The 22,182-nt window shown below is 33.8% G+C and overlaps 1 protein-coding gene across 1 annotated transcript in view; it reads left to right on the top strand.

Moving 5' to 3' along the window:
• The first annotated feature begins 380 nt into the window (after positions 1-380).
• Positions 381-22,182, top strand: part of SLC38A4 (solute carrier family 38 member 4) — a 48,454-nt gene continuing 26,652 nt past the window's right edge. Inside the window, exons 1-3 of the mRNA XM_049783890.1 lie at positions 381-443; positions 17,733-17,962; positions 21,849-21,939. Coding sequence (XP_049639847.1) covers positions 17,844-17,962; positions 21,849-21,939 — 210 coding nt within the window. The 5' untranslated portion in view covers positions 381-443; positions 17,733-17,843. The remainder of the gene's footprint in view (positions 444-17,732; positions 17,963-21,848; positions 21,940-22,182) is intronic.

The following is a 22,182-nucleotide window of genomic DNA, read 5'->3' as shown; positions in this document are numbered from 1 at the left end:
CAGTTTCTCTCATTTTCCTGTACAATTTTGCATTTACTTCTGTTCATAAACCCTTTGAAAAATTAATGTTTCGATTAATCAACTTCAGAATCTTCATGCAAAATAACACCAATCAAGGTAAGACTTTTAGTGAGTATTTTGTTGTATGAAAGCCAAAATTCTAAAAGCAAATAGAAATTGGTGTAACTGACTTTTAATCCAACTCCACAACAGTAAACTGATTTAGCTTTTCTCTCTTTTTTTGAAAAAAGCTTACGCAAGTTGGAAAGAGGGAGGTGTTGGGGTAAGGTGGTAGTGGTGATTGGCTTGTCCCGTTCACTCCCACCAGTCTTTAAATAATTGTCTAGATCCCCAAAGGTTCAGATATAAGTCAGCTCTGTTACAGGGTCCTGCTATTCCAAACAATTCTGGAAAGATTGCACAGGACTGGGTAAACAACTAAGGTAAAACTGTTTATATTTGTAGTGTTCAAATAATGCTTCCTTTCTTATTATGCTTTTGGCTGTTCATTCAGTATCAATTAAAATATTTGGGTAATTTTTTTCTAATTTTTAAAAATGTTTAATTCATATAATGTAAGACATTGAATTAACCAGATCTTGCCTGCAATTTTCCTTTGTAGATAATTTTAGATGTGGTGATAAAATTAGAACAATGAATAATAAAAAGGGAAATATGGCAAAACCAGAGTAGCAAATATTTATTTATTTACACTTGCTTAACATATAGTAAAAGAGTTGACATGGTTGTTTAGGAAAATATTTTTTTAAATTTAAAATCACATTGTTGGTGTTTTAATGTTAAAAGATTTTCTTCATCTAAGAAAATATTGACAACAAAACTTAGAATAACAAACAAACAAAAAATTTCATGTAATTGCCACAGATGTCAAAGTAAGGGGCTTGGGCTACACAAATGTTAATGTAGCTTCATGTGATCATTTTGATGGATTACTTTCAATTTTCTTAGAAAATTGAATAGGATATAAACATAGTTTTAGGTTTTTAATCTAAAATCCTAGTCAAATAAAAGAGATCTTAAATTTATTATTCAGGCAAAATAAAATTCTAAATTTAGCTATCTCCATATTTGGGGAAATCTTACAGAGAATTTGGTGATGATTTTACTTAAATTCCCAAGTGACAGGTCTTAAACTCTTTATCAGCTCTTTTTATCCAGTGATGCCAATGCTCAGAATAGTTTCCCAGGCCTTAGAACTTACAAAATAAAATAGATAAATAAATAAAATTCCAAAGTAATAGCAAAATTAAGTTGTTTTGCAACTAAGCCAAAAATTTTAAATTACTTAAATTGATGTTTATTAGTGAATGTTTGCTGAAAGAAATTATAATTTTACAAATTACACCAAATTGGTTGCTTTATTTTTTAAGAAAGCTATTTTATGGCCCAATATCTTCCTGTATTTTAAATGTATAAGTAAATATTGTTTTGAAAATGTACTTGAAAGTCTTATATTACTACATTTTAGTAGTACTTAAATGCTGTGAAATGTAGTTGTTTTTTGTTTTGTTGTTGTTGTTGTTGCTGTTTTTGGGTCAGGCCTGGCTTTGCTCAGGAGTTACTCCTGGCTCTGTGCTCAGAAATCGCTCCTGGCAGGCATGGGGGAACATATGGGATGTCGGGATTTGAACCACCATACACCTTGGATTGGCTGCGTGCAAGGCAAACACCCTACGGCTGTGCTATCTCTCCAGCCCCTGAAATGTAGTTTTGAGGGTTAAATTTGAGTTTTATTTAAATTTGTGTGTAGTGTAAGCTAAATATATATATTTTTAACATATATGTTATTTTAGAAAAGAGAAATAACATTTTCAGAAGAAAAATACTTCTACGGTCACCTAATATCTATTATAAATAATGTAAATATTAGAATTCTATTTCATTGAATTCAAGATATGTATAAAGGTACAGATAGTATATATACCTATATATTTACTATGCATCTATAGCTATGAATATTTTTGGTTTGGAAACCACACCAAGCTGTGTTCAAGGCTTACTCCTGACTGTGCACTCAGGAATTATTTCCTGCCAATGATAGGGCAACTTATGGGATACAGGGATCAAACCTGGGACAGTTGTGTACAAGGCAAGTATCTTATCTTCTTATATCTCTCCAACTCCTCAAGACATGTTATTAAATGTGAGCATTAGCAAGACATGCCTAGCATGAAGAATTCACTGTGTTAATACATGTATGCTATATTTCATATTCCTCTCTGAGAATTACATTTGAAAAATAAAAAACTAACATTTTTGATAAAAAAAATATAAGATATTCTTTCTGTTTGTTGTTTTGGGCCACACCCAGCAGCAAATTGGGGTTACTCCAGGCTCTTCTGACAGAAATCACTCCTGGCAGGCTTAGTGGACCATATGGGATTCCGGGATCTAACCTAGATCAGCTGCATATAAGGCAAACAAGAGCAAATGCCCTACCAGCTGTGCCCCATAATGCTTAAAATAGTCTATGTTTAAAAGAATTCTAAGAGTTGAACTAAAATGTTTGTAATCAAAATAATATATTTTTATTTTATGAATAGTTCTTTATACTTTAAATGACTAACACATATCAGCAAGCATGCAATACCTTAAGCATAGGCTTTATATGAATATTTTTGATGCTTGCTACATATTATATCTAAGTTATATGGGAGCAGAAGAAAGGAATGGAAATACTAAAATATTAGTAACTTCAGTAAAAAATAATCAAGTCAATATGGAAATTTTGAAGGTATAGCTCAAATGATATGAAAATGAATGTTTTTGTGGGAATTAATTTCTGTGACAAATGTCATTGTTGGGGAAATTGTTTAGGAGAGTTCATATGAAAAATGATAAATTATTTTCAAAGCTTTGTTTATCTATAAAAGATATATTTTAGATGTAGATTTAAATAATATCTTAAAATAACTTTCAGAGGTCTGAAACCAGCAATCTTCGACCAACCAAGGGAAGTTTAATGCTCAAGTCTAATTGGTTCTGGGGACCATCTGTGTAATGGCTAAAATTTGGTTATCAAGAATAAGCTATTATTAAGATGTAGAAATCTTTTAATAAATGTGGTGATGGCTCCAAAATATTATAATATTCTATATATAATTGTTTCAAATCTTGATTTTCCTTTTTATTAAAAAAGAAAATTGAAATAATAATAATCTGTGAATCATTGAAAAGATTTGACCTTAAAATTTTCTGTTAGGGCCAGAGTGATAGCATAGCAGTAGGGTGTTTGGCTTGCATACAGTTGACCCAGGATGAATGATGGTTCAATTCCTGGTGGTTCGATTCCAAGCATTCCCCGAAGCCTCCCAGGAGAAATCTCTGAGTGCAGAGGCAGCAGTAATCTCTGAGCGCTGCCAGGTGTGACCCCCCCCAAAACAAAAACAAAAACAAAAACAACCAAAAAGTTCTGTTAAACTAAAATTAACCTTTCCTTTAGAAGAATTTTGAACATTACTATTATATATTCTTTTTCTTACATGTATATAAGAATTACAATCTTTTTTATATATTCATATATTCCTTTTTTCTCACTAACCAGAGAGGAATATTTCTCTTACATTTTGGAATATTACTCCATTAGACAGAAATGCACATATATCTATAAGGATATATATATATATATATATATATATAAAATACTGTATTGGTATTAGTAGACTATAGTAGTATATTCCATGTTGGATAATAAAAGTATGAATTATCTGGAAACCCACTACTTTTCTTATCTTCCGGAAAATTTCTTAATAGAAGAGTGTTATTAAAATAATAACACAACTAAAAGTGGAAATAGCATGAATAAATATATTCAATAAATCTGTAGAAATTTGGTTTAAAAACTAAAGAGATCTATCTAGATTTACATGCAGAGCCCACAATATTTGCGGAAACTTGACTTTATTTTTGAAAAGTAATTAAAAATAATTTAGGACCTTTAGCACTCATTCCTTTGAATATTAGTGCACAAAAAAAGATAAAGGGATAAATTTAAGTAAGTGTTGAAAGAAGAGTTCACAGTCTTGGAAACATTAGATTTGGGTAGGAGGTGTAAGACAAAAGGTAAGAGGTGCCAATGTACTAGTGGATGCTCTTACCTGCAATTGGATGAAAGGACTATGATAGGGAACAATAATCTGGCTCAATAAAAATCATATTATTGCCTGAGAGATAGCATGGAGGTAAGGTGTTTGCCTTTCATGCAGAAGGACGGTGGTTCAAATCCCGGCATCCCATATGGTCCACTGAGCCTGCCAGGGGCAATTTCTGAGCATAGAGCAGGAGTAACCTCTGAGCACTGCTGGGTGTGAACCAAACCCCCCCCAAATGTAAATATATATTATAGTATATGTTATACTACAATATTTTAATAAGTGTTATCTAGCTTTATTCTTTACTAACCTAGTCTTAAAATAATTCACTGATTAGTTAAATGTACATTTACTGAGTGCAAAAGGTAAAAAATATGTAAGCTCTGCTATACTACAATGGTTTCTTTTATAGTAATTATCTAGTAAATAGATTTCATTAGGTGCAGGGATTTTGCATTATTCATGCCTTAGCCTTCAAAGCTTATGACTCATTTTATTTTCAATATGTGTTGAATAAATAAATAGCATCAGCAAAGTACTTCCACACAAGTATAGTCATTTGAATAATCATGTGATTAAATTTTTCATTATGAGGCAAATGCTTCCAAATGTGTGCTTTGTACTGCAGGCAAATAATTTAGAATATTACTTATCAAAATAATCAAAATATACTAATTCTTTTTAAATTATGCTTTTAGCTGTTTTCTTACAAAGAGCAGTAATAGAATTTCAAGATCTATAAATACATGAAGTCTGAAAATACATTTTAGCTTTTATAAGATGTTTCTTAGATAAAGCCAAAATTAAAATAAGGGATTGAAAAATATTAAATTGGATCTATATCCAGTGGTTCTACAGGAGTTGGAAGTTGATCCCAGAAATGCTTAAGTCTGTAGTCTGGTGGTTCTCTAGAGCCACTAAGACCATATCCAGTGATGCTTTCAGGACCTGTGATGCTAGGCATAGAACTCAGTGTCTCACAGATGCTTCGCATGTACTCTCACCACTTGAACTATATTCTTGGAAGGGTTGATATCGTGTGTGTGATAAAATATTTTATTTAGGAAATATGGAAAGAGAAACTACATACTCCAATTCCCCAATGTACTGTACTAAGTTACTCCACAATGAATAGTCCTGTGCAGGAACTTCTTGTTTCAGGACTCATAGAATAGATCATATAACCTCTAAAGAGAATGGAAGGTTGGAGAGATAGTAGGGATTACGTACTTTCTTTGAATGTGGCTGATCCCAATTCGATCCCTGGTTCATATGGTACCTTAATCATGCTCTGGGTAGCAAAACATCCTTTGGACAGCATATCATCCTTGGGTCTTTGCATCAAATCTACTGTATCACAGGATGGTTTGGTTGAGGTTTTACAAAAGAGCTTATGATAATTACCACTTTGAATTACTTCCTCAAAAATATGTAATATATGTTTTATACAATGTAAAAATAGCATAAGGTCATATTTCAGTTTCCTCACTTTTGAAGGGTTGTGGGAGTTTTGAAAAAATGTGAAGTCCTTTTATAACTGACTATGATAAATTATACCCTAACATATATAGATATACTTAAGGCACAAATAGTTTAGCATATAGATTAGGACAGAAATTAAATTGATTATAGGAAGAAAGAAATTAAATTGATTACAGGAAGAAAGAGAAAGAATTTATATTTTATTAAAAACCTAACACTCGCTGAGCTTTTATACCCAGATCTTTTGTAACACTATTGCTTTGTGTTACTCAGGATTTGTATAGAAAGGAAAAAGTGTCAGAAGTTAATTTGGTCAGATTTATACCCCGTTATATTAACAAAGACAAAATAAGTACCTATGAGTTTTTTTTAAATTTTGTGTTTAGTATCACTTAATATGAATGAAATCAATATGGTTTCAGAAAATAAGAAAATATGGTTTCAGAAATGGAAAATATGTTTTTTAAAGTATCAGAATTCTTCACATCCATGTTTTTACAATGCTGAAAGGTGGAGGGTTGACTAAAGAAAGCTTGGGAATAGCAGGAGGAAAAGAGAACTTTATGCATTGAGATACAAATGTATAAATTTTGGAGGTGGTAGGAAATTTATTGTTGCTGAGTTTAACCATGGAAACATGGTTAAAATACCAAGATGGGGATAATATGCAAATAGTAAACTGAAGAGTGAATGGATTATATAAAACTTTGTGACCATGTTGATGATTTTCCAAGAGTAAAGACATTAAATCGTTCTGAGATTTATTATTATGTGTTTCTTTATTATTTCTTTATTTAGCACCAGAGTTACAAACATGTTCATAGCTGGATTTCAGTCATAAAATGTACAACCCCTTTCACCAATGCAACTTTCCTACTACCAATGTCTCCCATTTCCCTCCTCTCCCATCCCCTGCCTGTTCAGGACAGGCATTCTATTTTTCTCTCTCACTATCAATGTCATGATAGTTGTTAGTGTAGTTATTTCTCTAACTCTGCTCACCATTCTTTGTGGTAAGCTTCATATCATGGACTGGTCCTTTCAACCTACATCTCTATTACCTCTGAGTATAATTACCATACTGTATTGTATTTTTCTTAAAACCCACAGATTAGTGACATGATTTAGTGTTTATCTCTTTCCCTCTGACTCATTTCACTCAGCATGATAGTCTCCATGTCTGTACATATCTAGGCAAAAGATGTGGAAAATGTCTGTGCATCTTATGGAGTGAATGCCGCCTAGAGCTGAAGCCTGAGTGCAGGAGAGGAGAGTATATAGTAACCACTTGACATCTGCAGTGTTATGCTCCCTTTATTGCACAATATTGTGGTATTGTACAGACCACATAGTATGAGCAATCAGGTTAATGCACTTTCACCGTCACATATAAAGCTTTCATTTAAGACTATTTGATCACTGCTGTGACTGTTAATTTTTTAACAAAAAAGTATTTTAAATTTTTTTTAATTTTCTGATGTAAAAATAAAAGTTAGGTAAAGGTGTTTAACCAGCTGTAGACTGGCATATTGTAAATATTCTTCAGACTTGCAGGCTGGTTGTTCCCAATCACCGTCTCCTAACAGCGTCACTCGTTGCACCTTTAGTTTTTTTTTTCTTGTTTTTCCTCGTTTAAAAATCTCCCCCTTTTCATTTCTAATTTGGTTTATTAAGTTTATCTTTCTGGGACCAGAGAGATAGCACAGTGGTGTTTGCCTTGCAAGCAGTCGATCCAGGACCAAAGGTGGTTGGTTCGAATCCCGGTATCCCATATGGTCCCCTGTGCCTGCCAGGAGCTATTTGTGAACAGACAGCCAGGAGTAACCCCTGAGCAATGCCGGGTGTGGCCCAAAAACCAAAAAAAAAAAAAAAAAGTTTATCTTTCCTTTTTTTGTGGTTTTGTTAGTGGTTTATCAATCTTGTTTATTTTATTAAGAACTCTTGCTTTCATTAATCTTTCTGATTGCTTTTTAAATGTTCAATTCATTAATTTCTGTTCTAAGCTTCATTATTTCCTCTGTCTGCTTATTTTTCATTCACTTTGTTGATCACTCTTTAATTTTATGTTTTATGGTCAGGTGCATCTTATAGAGTGAAAAATACAGTACTTGGTCATGGTGTATGACTTTCTTGATGAGGCATTGAATCCTATTTTTGAGGAATTTGCATCTTTGTTCATCAGAGACATTTGCCTATAGTTCTATTTTTTGTGACATCTCTGTTTTTGGTATCAAGATGATGTTAGTTTCATAAAAACTATTTGACCGTGTCTCTGTTTCTTCAATTTCATGAAAGAGCCTGAAAAGGATTGGTAGTAGTTTCTCTTGAAAGTTTTAAAAGAACTCGTTAGTTATTCTATCTGGGCCTGAGCTTTTGTTTCTGAGAAGACTTTTGGTTATCATTTTCGTTTCCTTTATAATGATGAGACTGTTCAGATATGCTAGTTCAACTTATTTCAACCTTGGGATTGATTCCAAAAATCTATCCATTTCTTCCCAGTTTTCTTTTTTCTTGGCATTGAGTTTTTCAAAGTAGTCTCTGTTTACACTAACAATTTCGTTAGTATCTGTAATAATCTCCCCCTTTTCATTTCTAATTTGGTTTATTAAGTTTCTCTCTCCTTTTTTTGTGTGGTTTTGTTAGTGGTTTATCAATCTTGTTTATTTTTGTAAGAACCAACTCTTGCTTCATTAATCTTTAGATTGCTTTTTGGATTTTCAATTCATTAATTTCTGTTCTAAGCTTCATTATTTCCTCTATTTGCCTATTTTTCATTCATTTTGCTGATCACTGCTCAATTCTATAATCTGTGCCATTATGTAGGCTCCTTCTTCCTTCCCGGTGATTGCTTGCAAAGCTATAAATTTTTCTCCTTGTACCACTTTTGCATCCCACAAATTCTGAAAATGTGTGTCTTTGTTCTCATTTGTTTCTAGGGATCATTTGATAACCTCTTTGATTTTGTCTTTATTCCACTGATTGATTAGTAGTAAGCTGTTTAATTTTTAAGTGTTAAAAATTTCCGCTGTGTTGTAATTCACTTCTAATTTCAGTTTGTTATGATCTGAGAAGATAGTTTGTACAATTTCTATTCTCTTGATTTTATGGGCCAACATGTGGTTTATTCTGGAGAATGACCCATATACATCGAAGAAGAATATTTATTCCATTTTCTGGGGATAGAGACCCCATCCATATCTACTAAGCCATTCTCTTTTATTTCTCCCTTCAGAGTCAATGTATTCTGGTTAGGTATTAGCCTTGTTGACCCATCAAAGGGTGATAGGACAGTGTGAAAGTCTCCTATTATTATTGTTACTATTGATGTTTTCCTGCTAATTTGAAGGAGTTATGCTGAGGAGTGAATGAATGATATTAAATCTTGTGAGTATTTTGATGATAATATAGGAGTAAAAACATTAAAGAGTTTTAAGTAAATATTATGTGTAATATTGGTTTTTCTTTCTAAAGTTTTTTGAGTAAATGGGGCCAGAGTAATAGCACAGTGTTAGGGTGTTTGCCTCGCATGTAACCAACTCTAGACTGACCTGGGTTCAATCTCCTGCATTGCATATAGTCCCCCGAGCCTGCCAGAAGCAATTTCTGAGTGCAGAGTCAAGAGTAATCTCTGAGTGCTACAAAGGGTGGCCCCAAATCTAGAGAAAAAAAAATTCTGATTGTTATGTGGCAAACAAGTCTAAGAGAGTGAAGACAAGAGAGAAAATCAGTTAAGAATGTTGCATTTGACAACATCAGAAATGATGATTTCTAGGACAGGATTCATGGTTAAAAAATGAAACAAAGATCACTTTAAAATATTAATCAATTTTAAAAAGTAAACCAGTTTTTTTGTAAGGTGAAAAACTCTAAAATGGACTGTTTATGAGGACAGTGTTTACAAATAATTTATGATATATTACTGATGTACTCTGAGTTTAAGTAGTTGTATAAAGGTGGATCATATTCTTTAGGAGACATTGGAAGGAGAGGAGTCTGACACAAGTTAGATTTTGGACAGATTTGAATTTAAACTTGATCATATATATGAAAATATTAAATATGCACCAGATATCTTACTAAATATGTGAGATTGAAGTCAGAAAATTCTTGACCAATGATGTTATTTGAGAAGTCCTTGAAATATGAATCTTGGAAATAAATAAAATAATGAGATAGAGAGGAGGACTTAACTTTGAATAGTTCAAGTAATAAATCTCAAACAAGATCATGCCTTTTATAATAACATGAAAAAGTTTAAAAAATAATAGCATTGCAAAATCAGGAAGATAATTCAGGGGATTTACCTATAAATACAACATCCCAAGTTCAATCACCACATCAAGAACACTTGAATACCACAAAATGTGGTACTGATGGCTTCTGAGGACTCTTTTCCCAGTGTACAAGATATGAGCATTGTACTGCCCTTCTTAGTTGGTGAAGTCCTCTTAATAGACTAAAGAGAAAAATAAGTAGCAGAAGTTCCACTAAGAAAAAAATTACATTACAGAAATTTACTGCTCCGGTCTTGTAAATGGATTTTTAAAAATTTCCATAGGAATCAAACAGATAGTGTAGTGGATAGGGTGCTTATTCCACACATAAAAATTCAGGTTAAATTCCTGTTACCACATAAGAACCTCTGTGCTGCTCCAGAAGTGATTTCTGATGGCAGAGTTAGGAGTAATCCTTGAGCATTTCCAGATGTGACCCAAACTTCCAACCAATTAATTTTTAAAATACAAACTTGAATCAATACCTTTAGGAAAGAATATATTGCATCTATAAAACAAAAGATGATATGAAAAGAGGTAAGAAGATATTCTAAGAAATTAAAACATGATAGTGAAAAAATATAATTGACAGATTGATAATAAAATGGTGATAGCTTAAGAGTACCAATCCCACAAGAGTATATTTCTTTGCAATACCTCACTCCCCCACATACATGCTAGATGAAATCACAAGTTCAGACCACCTGTACTTCTGGCTGTAAGTCAAAGATTTCACAATTTCCTCTATGATTCAACAGTTTGCTAGCATGCTTACAAAACTTAGGAAAAACTCAGGAAAATGTTTACTTACTAACTTACTGGTTTGTTAACAGGCTACAACTCAGGGACAGCCAGATGGCAAGTATATTAAGAGCAAGAATTGGATAAAGAGTGTTTATGTTTTTCACTCTTGGTGATTATCCAGACAAATACCTAATTTCTCTAATCTAGAAGCTTTTCTAGTCTCTGACTAATGTGTTTAATGGAGGCATCATTACCAATGATTGTTATATACCATGCTTTTTTAGCTCATTGGTCAATAGTAATGAATTCAGCCTCCCTCCCTCTCCAGGGACGCTGGAGTGTGGGACTGAACTTTCTAGCACTCTAAGCACTATAGTTGATTACCCTGTCAATGAGCTATCAATACTTAGGGACTTTCTAAAGTCACATCATGTTTTTGTGTTAAAAAAAAAAACCTCATGAGATCATGTAAACTCAGGTGATATCAAGTTACAAAATTTGACTTTTTATCCTTATCAGTCAAAGTACTTTAGGAATTGAAGACAAAATTCTGGAATAATATTAACTTATTGCGTTATTTCAGAAGTTTTATGCTAAGAGCCAGGAGGAAACTAAATATTTATTAATATATAATGTAGTTGATGAAAAAAATTTTATTTTGAACATAAATTTATAGAGTAACCTTAATCTTAATAATGTTAAGATCAAGATGCGAATAATGAAAGGAAAAGTTACAATGTAGAGGAAGAGGTCTAATAGCCAATTAATAAAATTTTTAGGAAAAGTATGCACAGTGTTGGAAACCATTTGGGGAGTATTGGGCTACATCTGACAGTCCTCAAGGTTTACTCTAGGCTTTATGCCCAGGAACCTCTTATGGTGGTGCCCATTGTACCATATGTGATGGTGATGAAGAAGGGTCTGTCTATATAAGGCAAAGGTCTCGGGTCTGTCTATGTAAGGCAAAAGGTCTTATCAACTACTATCTTTCCAGCCTGATAAATATTTTTTAAGTAGAGAACAAGTTTTCTTGGAATTTTTCTTATAAGAAGAATCTTATACAAGATTTCTTATATGCTTATCAAGATAAAAACTTCAAATTATTTACATCAGGTTGCATCCTGGAGAAATTTCAAAGAAAGAAAAAATTGTTAAAATTATTTATAAGAAAAACTTTCCAAGGAAGGAGACTCAGATCACTGGAGGAAGGTCAAAGTCAAAGAAGTCTTAATTATTAGATTATTTTTTATCTGTCATTTCTATAATTAACAAATTAGACGGTAAAATAAAAGCATTTATATACACAAAGCACCTAAGAAATATTATTTACAAACATGAAAATACAAAAAAACTTACTGTGTGATATTTTAAAATAGTAGGAGCAGAGAATTTTCCTATTTCCATTAAGTACTTCTGAGGTTAATGTAGCATTTTAATTAACATCAGGCAGATTAATAGGAGAAAAAAAAACTTAATTATATGCCTGGTGATAATCTACATGGAAGCAAGATATTCAGTAGTTATTAGGACCATTATTTTGAGCAAAAATATGATAATGGTTTTAAGGAAGGAACTGGGAAACTTACATTTAAACTCATAACACATCCAAGGTACTCTATAATTAAAATGTTTGTTGTTATTGTTGTATTGTTTTGGGGGCCAAATCCAGTGGTGTTTAGGGCTTACTCCTGGCTTTTTGCTCAGGAATCTTTTCTGGCAGGCTTGGGGAAGCATATGAGATACTGGGTTTTGAACCCAGGTTTGCCATGTGAAAGGCAAGCACTGTATCCTTTGTATTATCACCCTGGCCCCTGTAATTAAAGTTTGCCTTTCCATGTAGATAGACATACCTAAATAGATAATTTATGATAAAAATCCTAATTTTGGACAATACCCCTGATTTTCATTCTTCTAGGTAGTTAAGGAACTGGTAAAAGTTTCTCCTGAACCTGCAGGGCCTCAATTGACCTTAACTCGAGATAATAATCTACATGCTCAAGGGACCTGTCCTGGGGAGGCCTATCCTGGACATCTTGAGGAGGCCTATCCTTCACAAAATGCAAAATGAATTGAAGACAGAAGATGGAATGTCACTCAAGAACCTTTTGACAGCTGAGTGAGAACAAGAAGAGGGAGCAGAGAGCCATTTTGAAAGTAAAAAGTGAAAATTTTAGTACTTTAGGATTGTATTTCAATTATTATATATTAGTAATATTTTACTTAGTTCACTGGGGATATACTGCTCATACAATCACCATGTATTCCTGTTGACTTTTAGTATTTTAGACAACATAGAGATAGAGAGAGCTTTCATTACTTAACAGAATGCAATAAAAAAAATCTATGAATCTCAGCATTGTAAAAGTTGTCATTAGCATATTAATGATGTACAAGAAAAAAGGTATAAAAAACATACTTATTTCCTTACTTTTCATTGTTCCTTAAATAAAGTTGATAAACCAAGTCAGTGGACTCAGTGATTAAGAAGTCAGTGGACTCAGTGATTAAGTTCAGAATGAATGAGTTGAAATAAATTTTATAAACATAGGTGCCATAAGTGGTTTCTGCTGGGAAGTGAAAATGGTGGTGTGTGATGAATATGAGAAGTATGTAATATGCATTTCTATTATTTCTTTTAATCATGAACAAATCTCACTTCTTCCTGATGCCAAGATTTTTGTGTGTTTTATAAACTTATACAACTTTGTATTAATTAAAATACTTAATTTTTCTTGCTTTGAGAAGCATCGTGTACTGTTTTTTATTAATCTTGAGAACTTTATTTTTAGTTCTGAACTATTTTCTGCCTTTTATATTTATATATGTTTCTTTCTAATTTTATAATTTTCCCATATAACAATAATTATCAGAGTATTTTTAAGCACTGTAGTCTTTCTTTTGCTCTTAACTTTTCATTATTTTTCTTTATCTCTTTGTAATATTGTTTGATTTCCAAAGATCTTTCTTCCAATTCCTTTATACATCCTTTACTGAATTTTCTTTAATAATTTTAATTTTGTTTGTAGGGTGCCTTTTTAGTTCTTTTCAGAGCAGATTGATCACATTTAACTATTTTTTATTTTATGTATATTATTTGTTTTATAATATTTTTATTACTTTATATTATACTTCATTGAAAATAACTTTTGAATCACGTTATTTATTGTAAGCAAGAGCATACCTGATCATTTGCATAACTGCTGACATTTATTCTAATGAATTTTCTCATATGATTAGTAACTTCTTTAAAATCTCAAGTGAGAGTTGCCTTCTACACATATTCTACTATGGCTTCAAATTGGGACCACAATATCATGCAGTTGTTCTATATCAGTAGTCTCAAACTCGCGGCCAGCGGGTCGTTTGTGGTCCTCGCACATTTTGTGGCCTGCGGCCGGCCTTCAAATATCGTAGTATTCGTGATTATTCGCTTACTGAATAATCGCAATAAAAATCGCATTATTAAGAAAAAAATAGAATTAAACATTTGCATACTCCGAGCAGTTCCTTTTGGGGTATGCAAATGTTTAATGCAATTTTTTTCTTACTAATGCGATTTTTTTATTGCGAATATTTGGTAATAAAATGAATAATTGTGAATACTTTGCGCCTAGTGCAGACGTCATTTCCACTGCTCCTGCCTGCTGTCCCTTGCATTATCGAAGGCCAAAGGGAGAGAAGGGAGAGAAGTCTATTACAGAATTAGATTTTGTCATACCTTCATCATGACTTCATCAAAGCCTGCAGTGAAGAGAAAGATTGATGAGGAGCACAGACAATTTCAGGAAAAGTGGGAGATGCAGTATTTCTTTGCTGAGCACAGGGGCATCCCCACATGTTTTATTTGCTCAGAGAAAGTTGCAGTGCATAAGGAATACAACTTGAAACGCCATTATTCAACTAAACATGCTGAGGAATGTGCAAAATATCAAGGAAATGAGAGAGCCAAGCGGGTTGCCAGTCTTAAAGCATGTCTAATGAGGCAACAAGATTTCTTCAAAAAAGCAACCAAAGAGAATGTTGCATTAGTTGAAGCTAGTTACATGGTTAGTGAGATGATTGCTAAGGCTGGGAAACAATTCACAGAAGGAGAGTTTGTTAAAAAATGCATGTTACGGCCGGGTAGGTGGCGCTGGAGGTAAGGTGTCTGCCTTGCAAGCGCTAGCCAAGGAAGGACCGCGGTTCGATCCCCCGGCGTCCCATATGGTCCCCCCAAGCCAGGGGCGATTTCTGAGCACATAGCCAGGAGTAACCCCTGAGCATCAAACGGGTGTGGCCCAAAAACCAAAAAAAAAAAAAAAATGCATGTTACAGGCTGCAAGTATTATCTGTCTGGAAAAGAAAGGTCAGTTTAGCAAAATCAGCCTTTCTGCCAACACTGTGGCAGAGCACATTTCTGACATGTCAAGTGACATTTATCATCAACTGTGTGAGAAAGCCAAATGTTTTGATGCATACTCAGTTGCTCTTGACGAGGCCACAGATATAACAGACACTGCGCAGCTCACAATTTATGTCCATGGTGTTGATTGCAATTTTGAATTGACAGAGGAGCTGCTCACAATAATTCCAATGCATGGCCAGACCACCGCTAATGAGATATTTTGGCATCTGTGTGATGCCATTGAGAATGCAGGTTTGCTATGGAAGAGGTTTGTTGGAATAATAACCAATGGAGTGCCATCGATGACAGGGAAGAAAAATGGACTGGTGGCACTTGTTCAAAAAAACTTGAAGAGGAGGGTGTAGAGAAGGCCATTGCTCTTCATTGCATTATCCATCAGCAGGCCCTTTGCAGTAAATGCCTGCCTGCCGTGTGACAATGTGATGTCTGTTGTTGTGAAATGCATCAACCAAATCAGATCCAGGGGCTTAAAGCACAGGAGGTCTCATATATTTTTAGAGAAAATAGAGTCAGAATATGGAGATGTGCCCTATTTCACCGAGGTACATTGGCTCAGCAGGGGAAATGTCTTGAAAAGATTTTTTGAGTTGAAGGATGGGAATGTGGTTTCTGAGTTGAGTGATCACAAATGGCTCATGGACTTAGCTTTTCTTGTTGACATCACACATAAGCTGAATGTACTAAACAAGATGTTACAAAGCCCGGGGCAGCTTCTCAGTGCTGCCTATGACAACGTGAGAGCATTCTCCACAAAACTTGTGTTATGGAAATCCCAGCTCTCTCAGACAAACCTTTGCCATTTTCCAGAATACAAGGAACTTGTAGATGCAGGCATACCATTCAGTGGTGAGAAATATGCTGATGCTATTTTTAAACTAGAGAAGGAATTTGATCACAGATTTGCAGACTTCAAAAAGCACAGAGCCACTTTCCAAATTTTTGTGGACCCCTTTTCCTATGATGTGCAAGATGCCCCTACTGTCCTTCAAATGGAGCTTATTGACCTGCAATACAACTCTGATCTCAAAACCATGTTCAGGGAGATTAATGGAAAAACAGACATGCATGGGCAATTTTTGAGAGAATTGCCTCCCAGCTTCCCTGAGCTTTCCCGAATATTCAAGTGCACCATGTGCCTTCTTGGGAGCACATATTTGTGTGAAAAGTTATTCTCCACATTGAACTTCAATAAGTCAAAGTACAGGTCTAGACTTAATGATGATCATCTTCAAGCCATACTGAGGGTCTCAACTGCTTTCACTCTAAAGCCAAATGTGATTCAGATTTGTGAGAAGAAGCATTGTCAAGTCTCTGGCAGCAAGGAATAGGCAAAAGATGCCATGTTCAGAAGAACTGTTCATGATCTTTACTCAATGTTTTATTCATGTTCAGAAGAAATAATTAAAACTGTTAATAATGACGTTTGAGGCCCTTTTTTTGTGTGTGTGAAATCCCTTATGCAGCCTTGCCTCACCCTGATTTTGCCTCCTGCGGCCCCCAGGTAAATTGAGTTTAAGACCCCTGTTCTATATATTTTAGAGGAAGTATAGATTTTGAAGCAATTTTTTCATATTAGTTTTTCTGTTCAAAATTTTCTTACCAAATTGTTAGTGCACATTGTTAAACATCTCTTCAAAGAGTGGCTATTTTTCTCCCAATATAATGGCACAATACAAATTATATAGGTAAAGTACACTTTATCTTAATATAAATGGGGATTAGTACTTATTCTAAGCCAAAACTGTACTTTTTGGCTCAATTCTTCAAGTACCTGAAAAATGACTCCCTAAGTCTGATTGTAACTTGTGTTGGATTACTGATCCTACCCTAATCAATAATTGTACTTTGCCCTAGGGTGTGACCTGATGATAGTATATTGGATTATTCTTTACTTGGTATTCTGCTCCCACCCTAGGGTGGTACCTGATTCTTGTCAACAAAAGCAAGGATCTAAGGAAGGCTGGGGCTCATTCTTCAGTCTTCTTTCACTGGGCTGCCCTCCATCTTAGGGGCAGAAAGCTTTTGTGGTTTGAATTCCTTGCTTGATCACTAGATTTCCTAAACCCATTCTTGTACCTTTACACTCTGTGAATTATTTCCTGCAGATCTCTACAACTGGAACTGTTCCCCCTGACCTAATTGAACAGGGGAATGGGAATTGCTTTCCTGTTTGGGAGCTCAGTGGGAATCAAACCTTAACCAATCTCCTAGAGAACATGACACTTCAAACTTGTATACATGTTATTAAGCATGTTGTTGGTATTATTTTTTCCTACTCAAATTACATAATAGCCTAAGTTCACAATAATGTTTCTATTACTACTAGAAGTTGCTTTGATATATCTTCACTTGTCAACTATTTCCTTCAAATTATTCTTCAATTTTGTCTATCTGCTAAAGCACGTAATTGTTTTTAAAGACTTCTATGACATTTTAATTATTTTCTAAGTAGCTACTAGTATAATAGTGTTTTTGTTCATATTTATAAACTTATACATTCTAGAAATAAGAACTTTTGGGAAAATTATTAATAATTTTACTTCTTTTATGTTTTCACTTTTTTATTTAGCAAAGGAAACTTCTAGACATAATTATGTGATTTTCTCAAGAGTTTATTTCACTTCCATTTTTTTTCCAGAGGACATACAGAGTATGTGATTCATATTCATTAATTTGACTAAAATTTTAATGAAGTATTTTATATTATTATTACAGAAGAGAGTGTTCTGAACAGCAACACAAAGTGGAAGAAACTTAAGCTGAAGGTAAATATATTGTTTACACTGAAGAAGATTGTAAGTGGACTCAAAAGTGCTGACAGCTCAAATGGATCCCGTGGAACTGAGAAATGTCAATATTGAACCTGATGATGAGAGCATCAGTGGAGAATGTATTCAGGATAACTATACAAGACTGGGAAATTCCGAAAAAGCAGCAATGAACAGGTATGGAAAAAATACCAGAATTCTTGGGGGGAAAAATGAGAGGTCTATTAACATGAAAAGGAATGATTAGATTATCTCTTTCATATGATGGTGGAACTGATGCTAATTCATCAATTTCCTAGACCAAAAGTATATATTATATCATTATCATGTGCCAATCAATTGGGTAACTAATGAGAATTGAGGCCATTATGTTCAATGTTCCATTTATAATGTTACATGATTTAAATTATACATTAAATTTCTTTAAATTTATTCTATTCTTTCTCAAATTCCTTTTGCCTTGCCTTTTAAATGTTGCTTCATTTCTAGAGTTTGACTGAGTTGTGTCTAAGAACAAACTACAACTATTGTTATCTCATCTGTTGGACATATGCTGTAGCTTTCAAGCAAATTTCAGATCATTGTATTCCCTGGTTTGCTAGATGTCTCTGCTGGGTAACTGTCTGAATTGCTTCATTCATAAAGTCAATTTACAATATTTAATATGAACTTGGTAATTCCCTAAAAAAATCTTTCTTCAACAATTCTCATCAAGGTGAAAGTCTCTATACACATTCAGAAACTCAATAAAAAGACTAATATTGAGTGCAAGTTTTGAATCATTCCCTTCCCTGAAGTACATGCTCTGATCATATACATTTCAAAGTTCCTGCTTTTGCTATATTTCTATAGCTATATTCTAGTGCTATCTTACTTTGGACTTTATCATCTTTCACCTGCATATTACAAGAGCCTGGTGATGTCTATTATCAAGAGCCCATGATGTCTTATATCATTCCAACTACCACTACACATTACTTAAACAGTGATCTTAACAACTACAAAGTGATGCAGGGCTTATTAATAAATTAATACTTTTATAATTCTGTTTTACTTTTAAGATGAAGATTAGAACATATATTGTTTGGCCAGAAAGGTCCTTAAACTATTCCTCTTGTTCTTGTTCTTGTTGTTGTTGTTCTTAGTCTTGTTTTCCTGTTGTTGCTGTTCTTTGTCTTGTTCCTCTTGTTCTTTTTTCTTGTTGTTGTTGTTGTTCTCCTCCTCTTCTTCCTCTTCTTCCTCTTCTTCTTCCTCTTCTTTTTCTTCTTTCTTCTTCTTCTTCTTCTTCTTCTTCTTCTTCTTCTTCTTCTTCTTCTTCTTCTTCTTCTTCTTCTTCTTCTTCTTCTTCTTCTTCTTCTTCTTCTTCTTCTTTGACTACGTTATTCTACATCTTCTGGTATTTGTGGTGGTGGAGTGTATTGGGCCATACACCACTGTTCTCAGGGTTTACTCTTGGCTCTCTGCTCAGGTATCACCTGGGTGTGCTCAGAAGACTATATGAATTGTCAGCCTTTGAACCTAAGTCAACCACATGCAAGGCAAGCATTTTTTCCACTTTACCATCTCCCCAGCCCCACTTGCCTTGTTCCATTTTTGCATCCTCTTCTCCAGGTTTTTAGACACTTAAACAGCTTCTATTATTTCTTCTATGCTCTGGAAGATTCTAATATAGCCCGTTTAGATCATTCCCAACTTATCCTTTTTTTTCTGTTTTGAACCTTTCAAGAGGAAATTCAAATTCAAATCTTTATGAGGTTTATTTCCTGTGGAAGTGATAACACCTGTTTTTGTGTACTCTCTCTATATTCACATTTTCAACACACTAATAATTCAAGCTAATGACATCTTCTGTCCCATTACATATCACATTTCCTGGCACATTGAGGTGAACAATAGCTATTTACTAAATAAATAAATTTACCATAATTTGCAGTATGACATATTATATATGGCAAAGGATACACAAAAGTGAACTACACGTTTTAATTTTGGGATGTTTCTTATAAAATTGAAAACTTTTGGAATGCTTAGGACTAAAATTTATCTCATGTAAATTAATAACATGCAAATAAATTTACTTTCACATTCCTGCTGTTACAAATTCTTGAGCTTAAAAATAGAATGCTAGACACTGAATAATTTAAATCTAGAGAAGTGTCTTTACTTCATCTTACTGGCTGATTTTAATGATATGCATCATGTATCAGTATCTGTATAGCAAGCATATAACTAAAGAACTTTAAAACAAAAATCAAAAAGGGAATGGAAATCACAGATAGAAAATAATTCATCAGAGAACGATATTTTTTCTGGAAGATACATGAGAACAATAGCAGAAATGTCTAATTATCTCTGCGGATCTCCACTCTTTGGGCTGGAGAAAAGTACAGCAAACTATGAGATTTTCCTGCTGCTTCTACCTATACTTTACATTGTTGTTGAGTTTCAGAAAGTAATCTTGTTATCCCTCTTTCTCAAAAAATCATATTCTCATGGGACTTAAGAGATAGTACTATGGGTAAAGTGCTTTCCTTGTGTGTAGATGACTGGGTTTAATACTTAGTATATCTTGTAGTCCCAACAGCTCAGCAGGAGGACTTATAACTGAGGATAGAGGAAAGAATAAGCCCTGAGCATCACTGACTATGGTCACAAAATAAAAAGTATATTTTTCAGAATTAGATCCTACTAACATTTTTACAGAACTCATTTATTTTTATTTCTAAGAATTCTTTTAATCTTATTTTATCATGAAATACATTTTCTAAAATTTCAATCTAATTAGAATTACTTTTGAGAAGCATGCATCTTTAAAAGCACTTAAGATTTTATAGAACAAAACTTTTGCAATGTTTTAATGTCAAAATACAATAGTGGCAGTACAACTCAGTAGTCACACCTTTTGGATATGTTGCTGATACTATATTATAGTCCTAACGCTCTCAGTAACTGATTGTTGGAGCCCACAAAAAATGAGAAGAAAATGTATAGTTTGTATCTAAGCTACATAGATCCTAATCAAAATTTGTCATGTGTTATGGATTTTGTTTGTTTGGGGGCCACACCCAGTAATTCTCAGGGGTTACCCTTGGCTCCACAGTCAGGAATTACTTCCAACAGTTCTCAGAGAGATCATTTTGGTGTCAGGGATGGCATCCAGACAGATAAGCCACATACAAATCAGACACCCTATCCCTGCTATACATCCAAACCTACTATACTATGACTACAGCCCTCGTATAATGACATTTTAAAATGCTATTTTCCTCCTGACTTTTCTACTAATTCACTGGGTTTTTAAACAGTTTTGGCCATTCACTGTTTTATAACTCAGGTATAGTGAATGAAATATATATCTGCATACAAAAACAACCAAATAAACTCAGAGCTGCCATTGTACTATTCCCAGGAAGGGAAGTATGCATAAATAGAAACAAAACAGAAGAAAATGCCAGTTTTGGGTTGCTGCCTAGGACTTCATGGTGCTTTAGTTGACCTAAATTTAAAGGCTGGTGAATATGAGCACTGTACTTCACTGTACTGAACCATTTGAATCATTATCTCTTGGTTGGAGATACGAAAGTCACTCTCATGAGAAAGATAAGATACACAGTCCCTGCCACATAATAAATAGTTGCTGAATTAATAAAAATCATTTATTCATGATTGAGAAAACTCAACCAGGACCCTGCATACTTTTATTTGGAAGTGCTCTGAATGAGAAAAAAAATCAATATTGCATCATTTTATTTCTTTTTGATATCTCCTTCATTCATCATTTTATTTCTTACATGGAGTGAAGAGAAAAAATGGGGCATTATGAAAATCCAACTACAATATTTTATTCCTTTAGAACTTCCTCTATAACTACCAAAATATAGTCAGAAATGTAGTTACGTTGTTGGTTTAGAATTGATGCTAGAAAGGGGGAAAGGGGAATGACATGTTTGGGGCATGTTGTTTTTTCCTTCTCTAATTTAGTTTCTCTAAAACATAAACATAATCCAGGGCATTTATTTCACTGTTTTTGCTTTCTTGTTTTCCTTTTTGTATGTGTATTCAGTCAATTTGCCAATGATGATGCTGAAAGTCAGAAATTCCTGACAAATGGATTTTTGGGGGAAAAGAAGCTGGCAGATTATGAGGATGAACATGTAAGTGAGTCTCCTGAGTCTCTTCCAGGTAGTAAACAGGACTTGAGGGTGTCTGATCTACCTCAGTCTCTCTGGGAAAACAATGTGACTGAAATTTTCCAAGCGTTGATCAGCACATTCTCTGTTTATTCAGTCCCTTACGGGAATAAGGGCTTGTTTTTCCTGTTCGCCATATGGCTGCATAAATCATTTATAAAATTATTTGGGTTATTTTTTGAGAAATCATCTAACCCAAATGTAATC

Source organism: Suncus etruscus, chromosome 11, assembly GCF_024139225.1.
Source record: "Suncus etruscus isolate mSunEtr1 chromosome 11, mSunEtr1.pri.cur, whole genome shotgun sequence".
Taxonomy (NCBI): domain Eukaryota; kingdom Metazoa; phylum Chordata; class Mammalia; order Eulipotyphla; family Soricidae; genus Suncus; species Suncus etruscus.
Note: the sequence above shows the minus strand (reverse complement) of the source record. Positions and strands in the feature narration are given on the sequence as shown.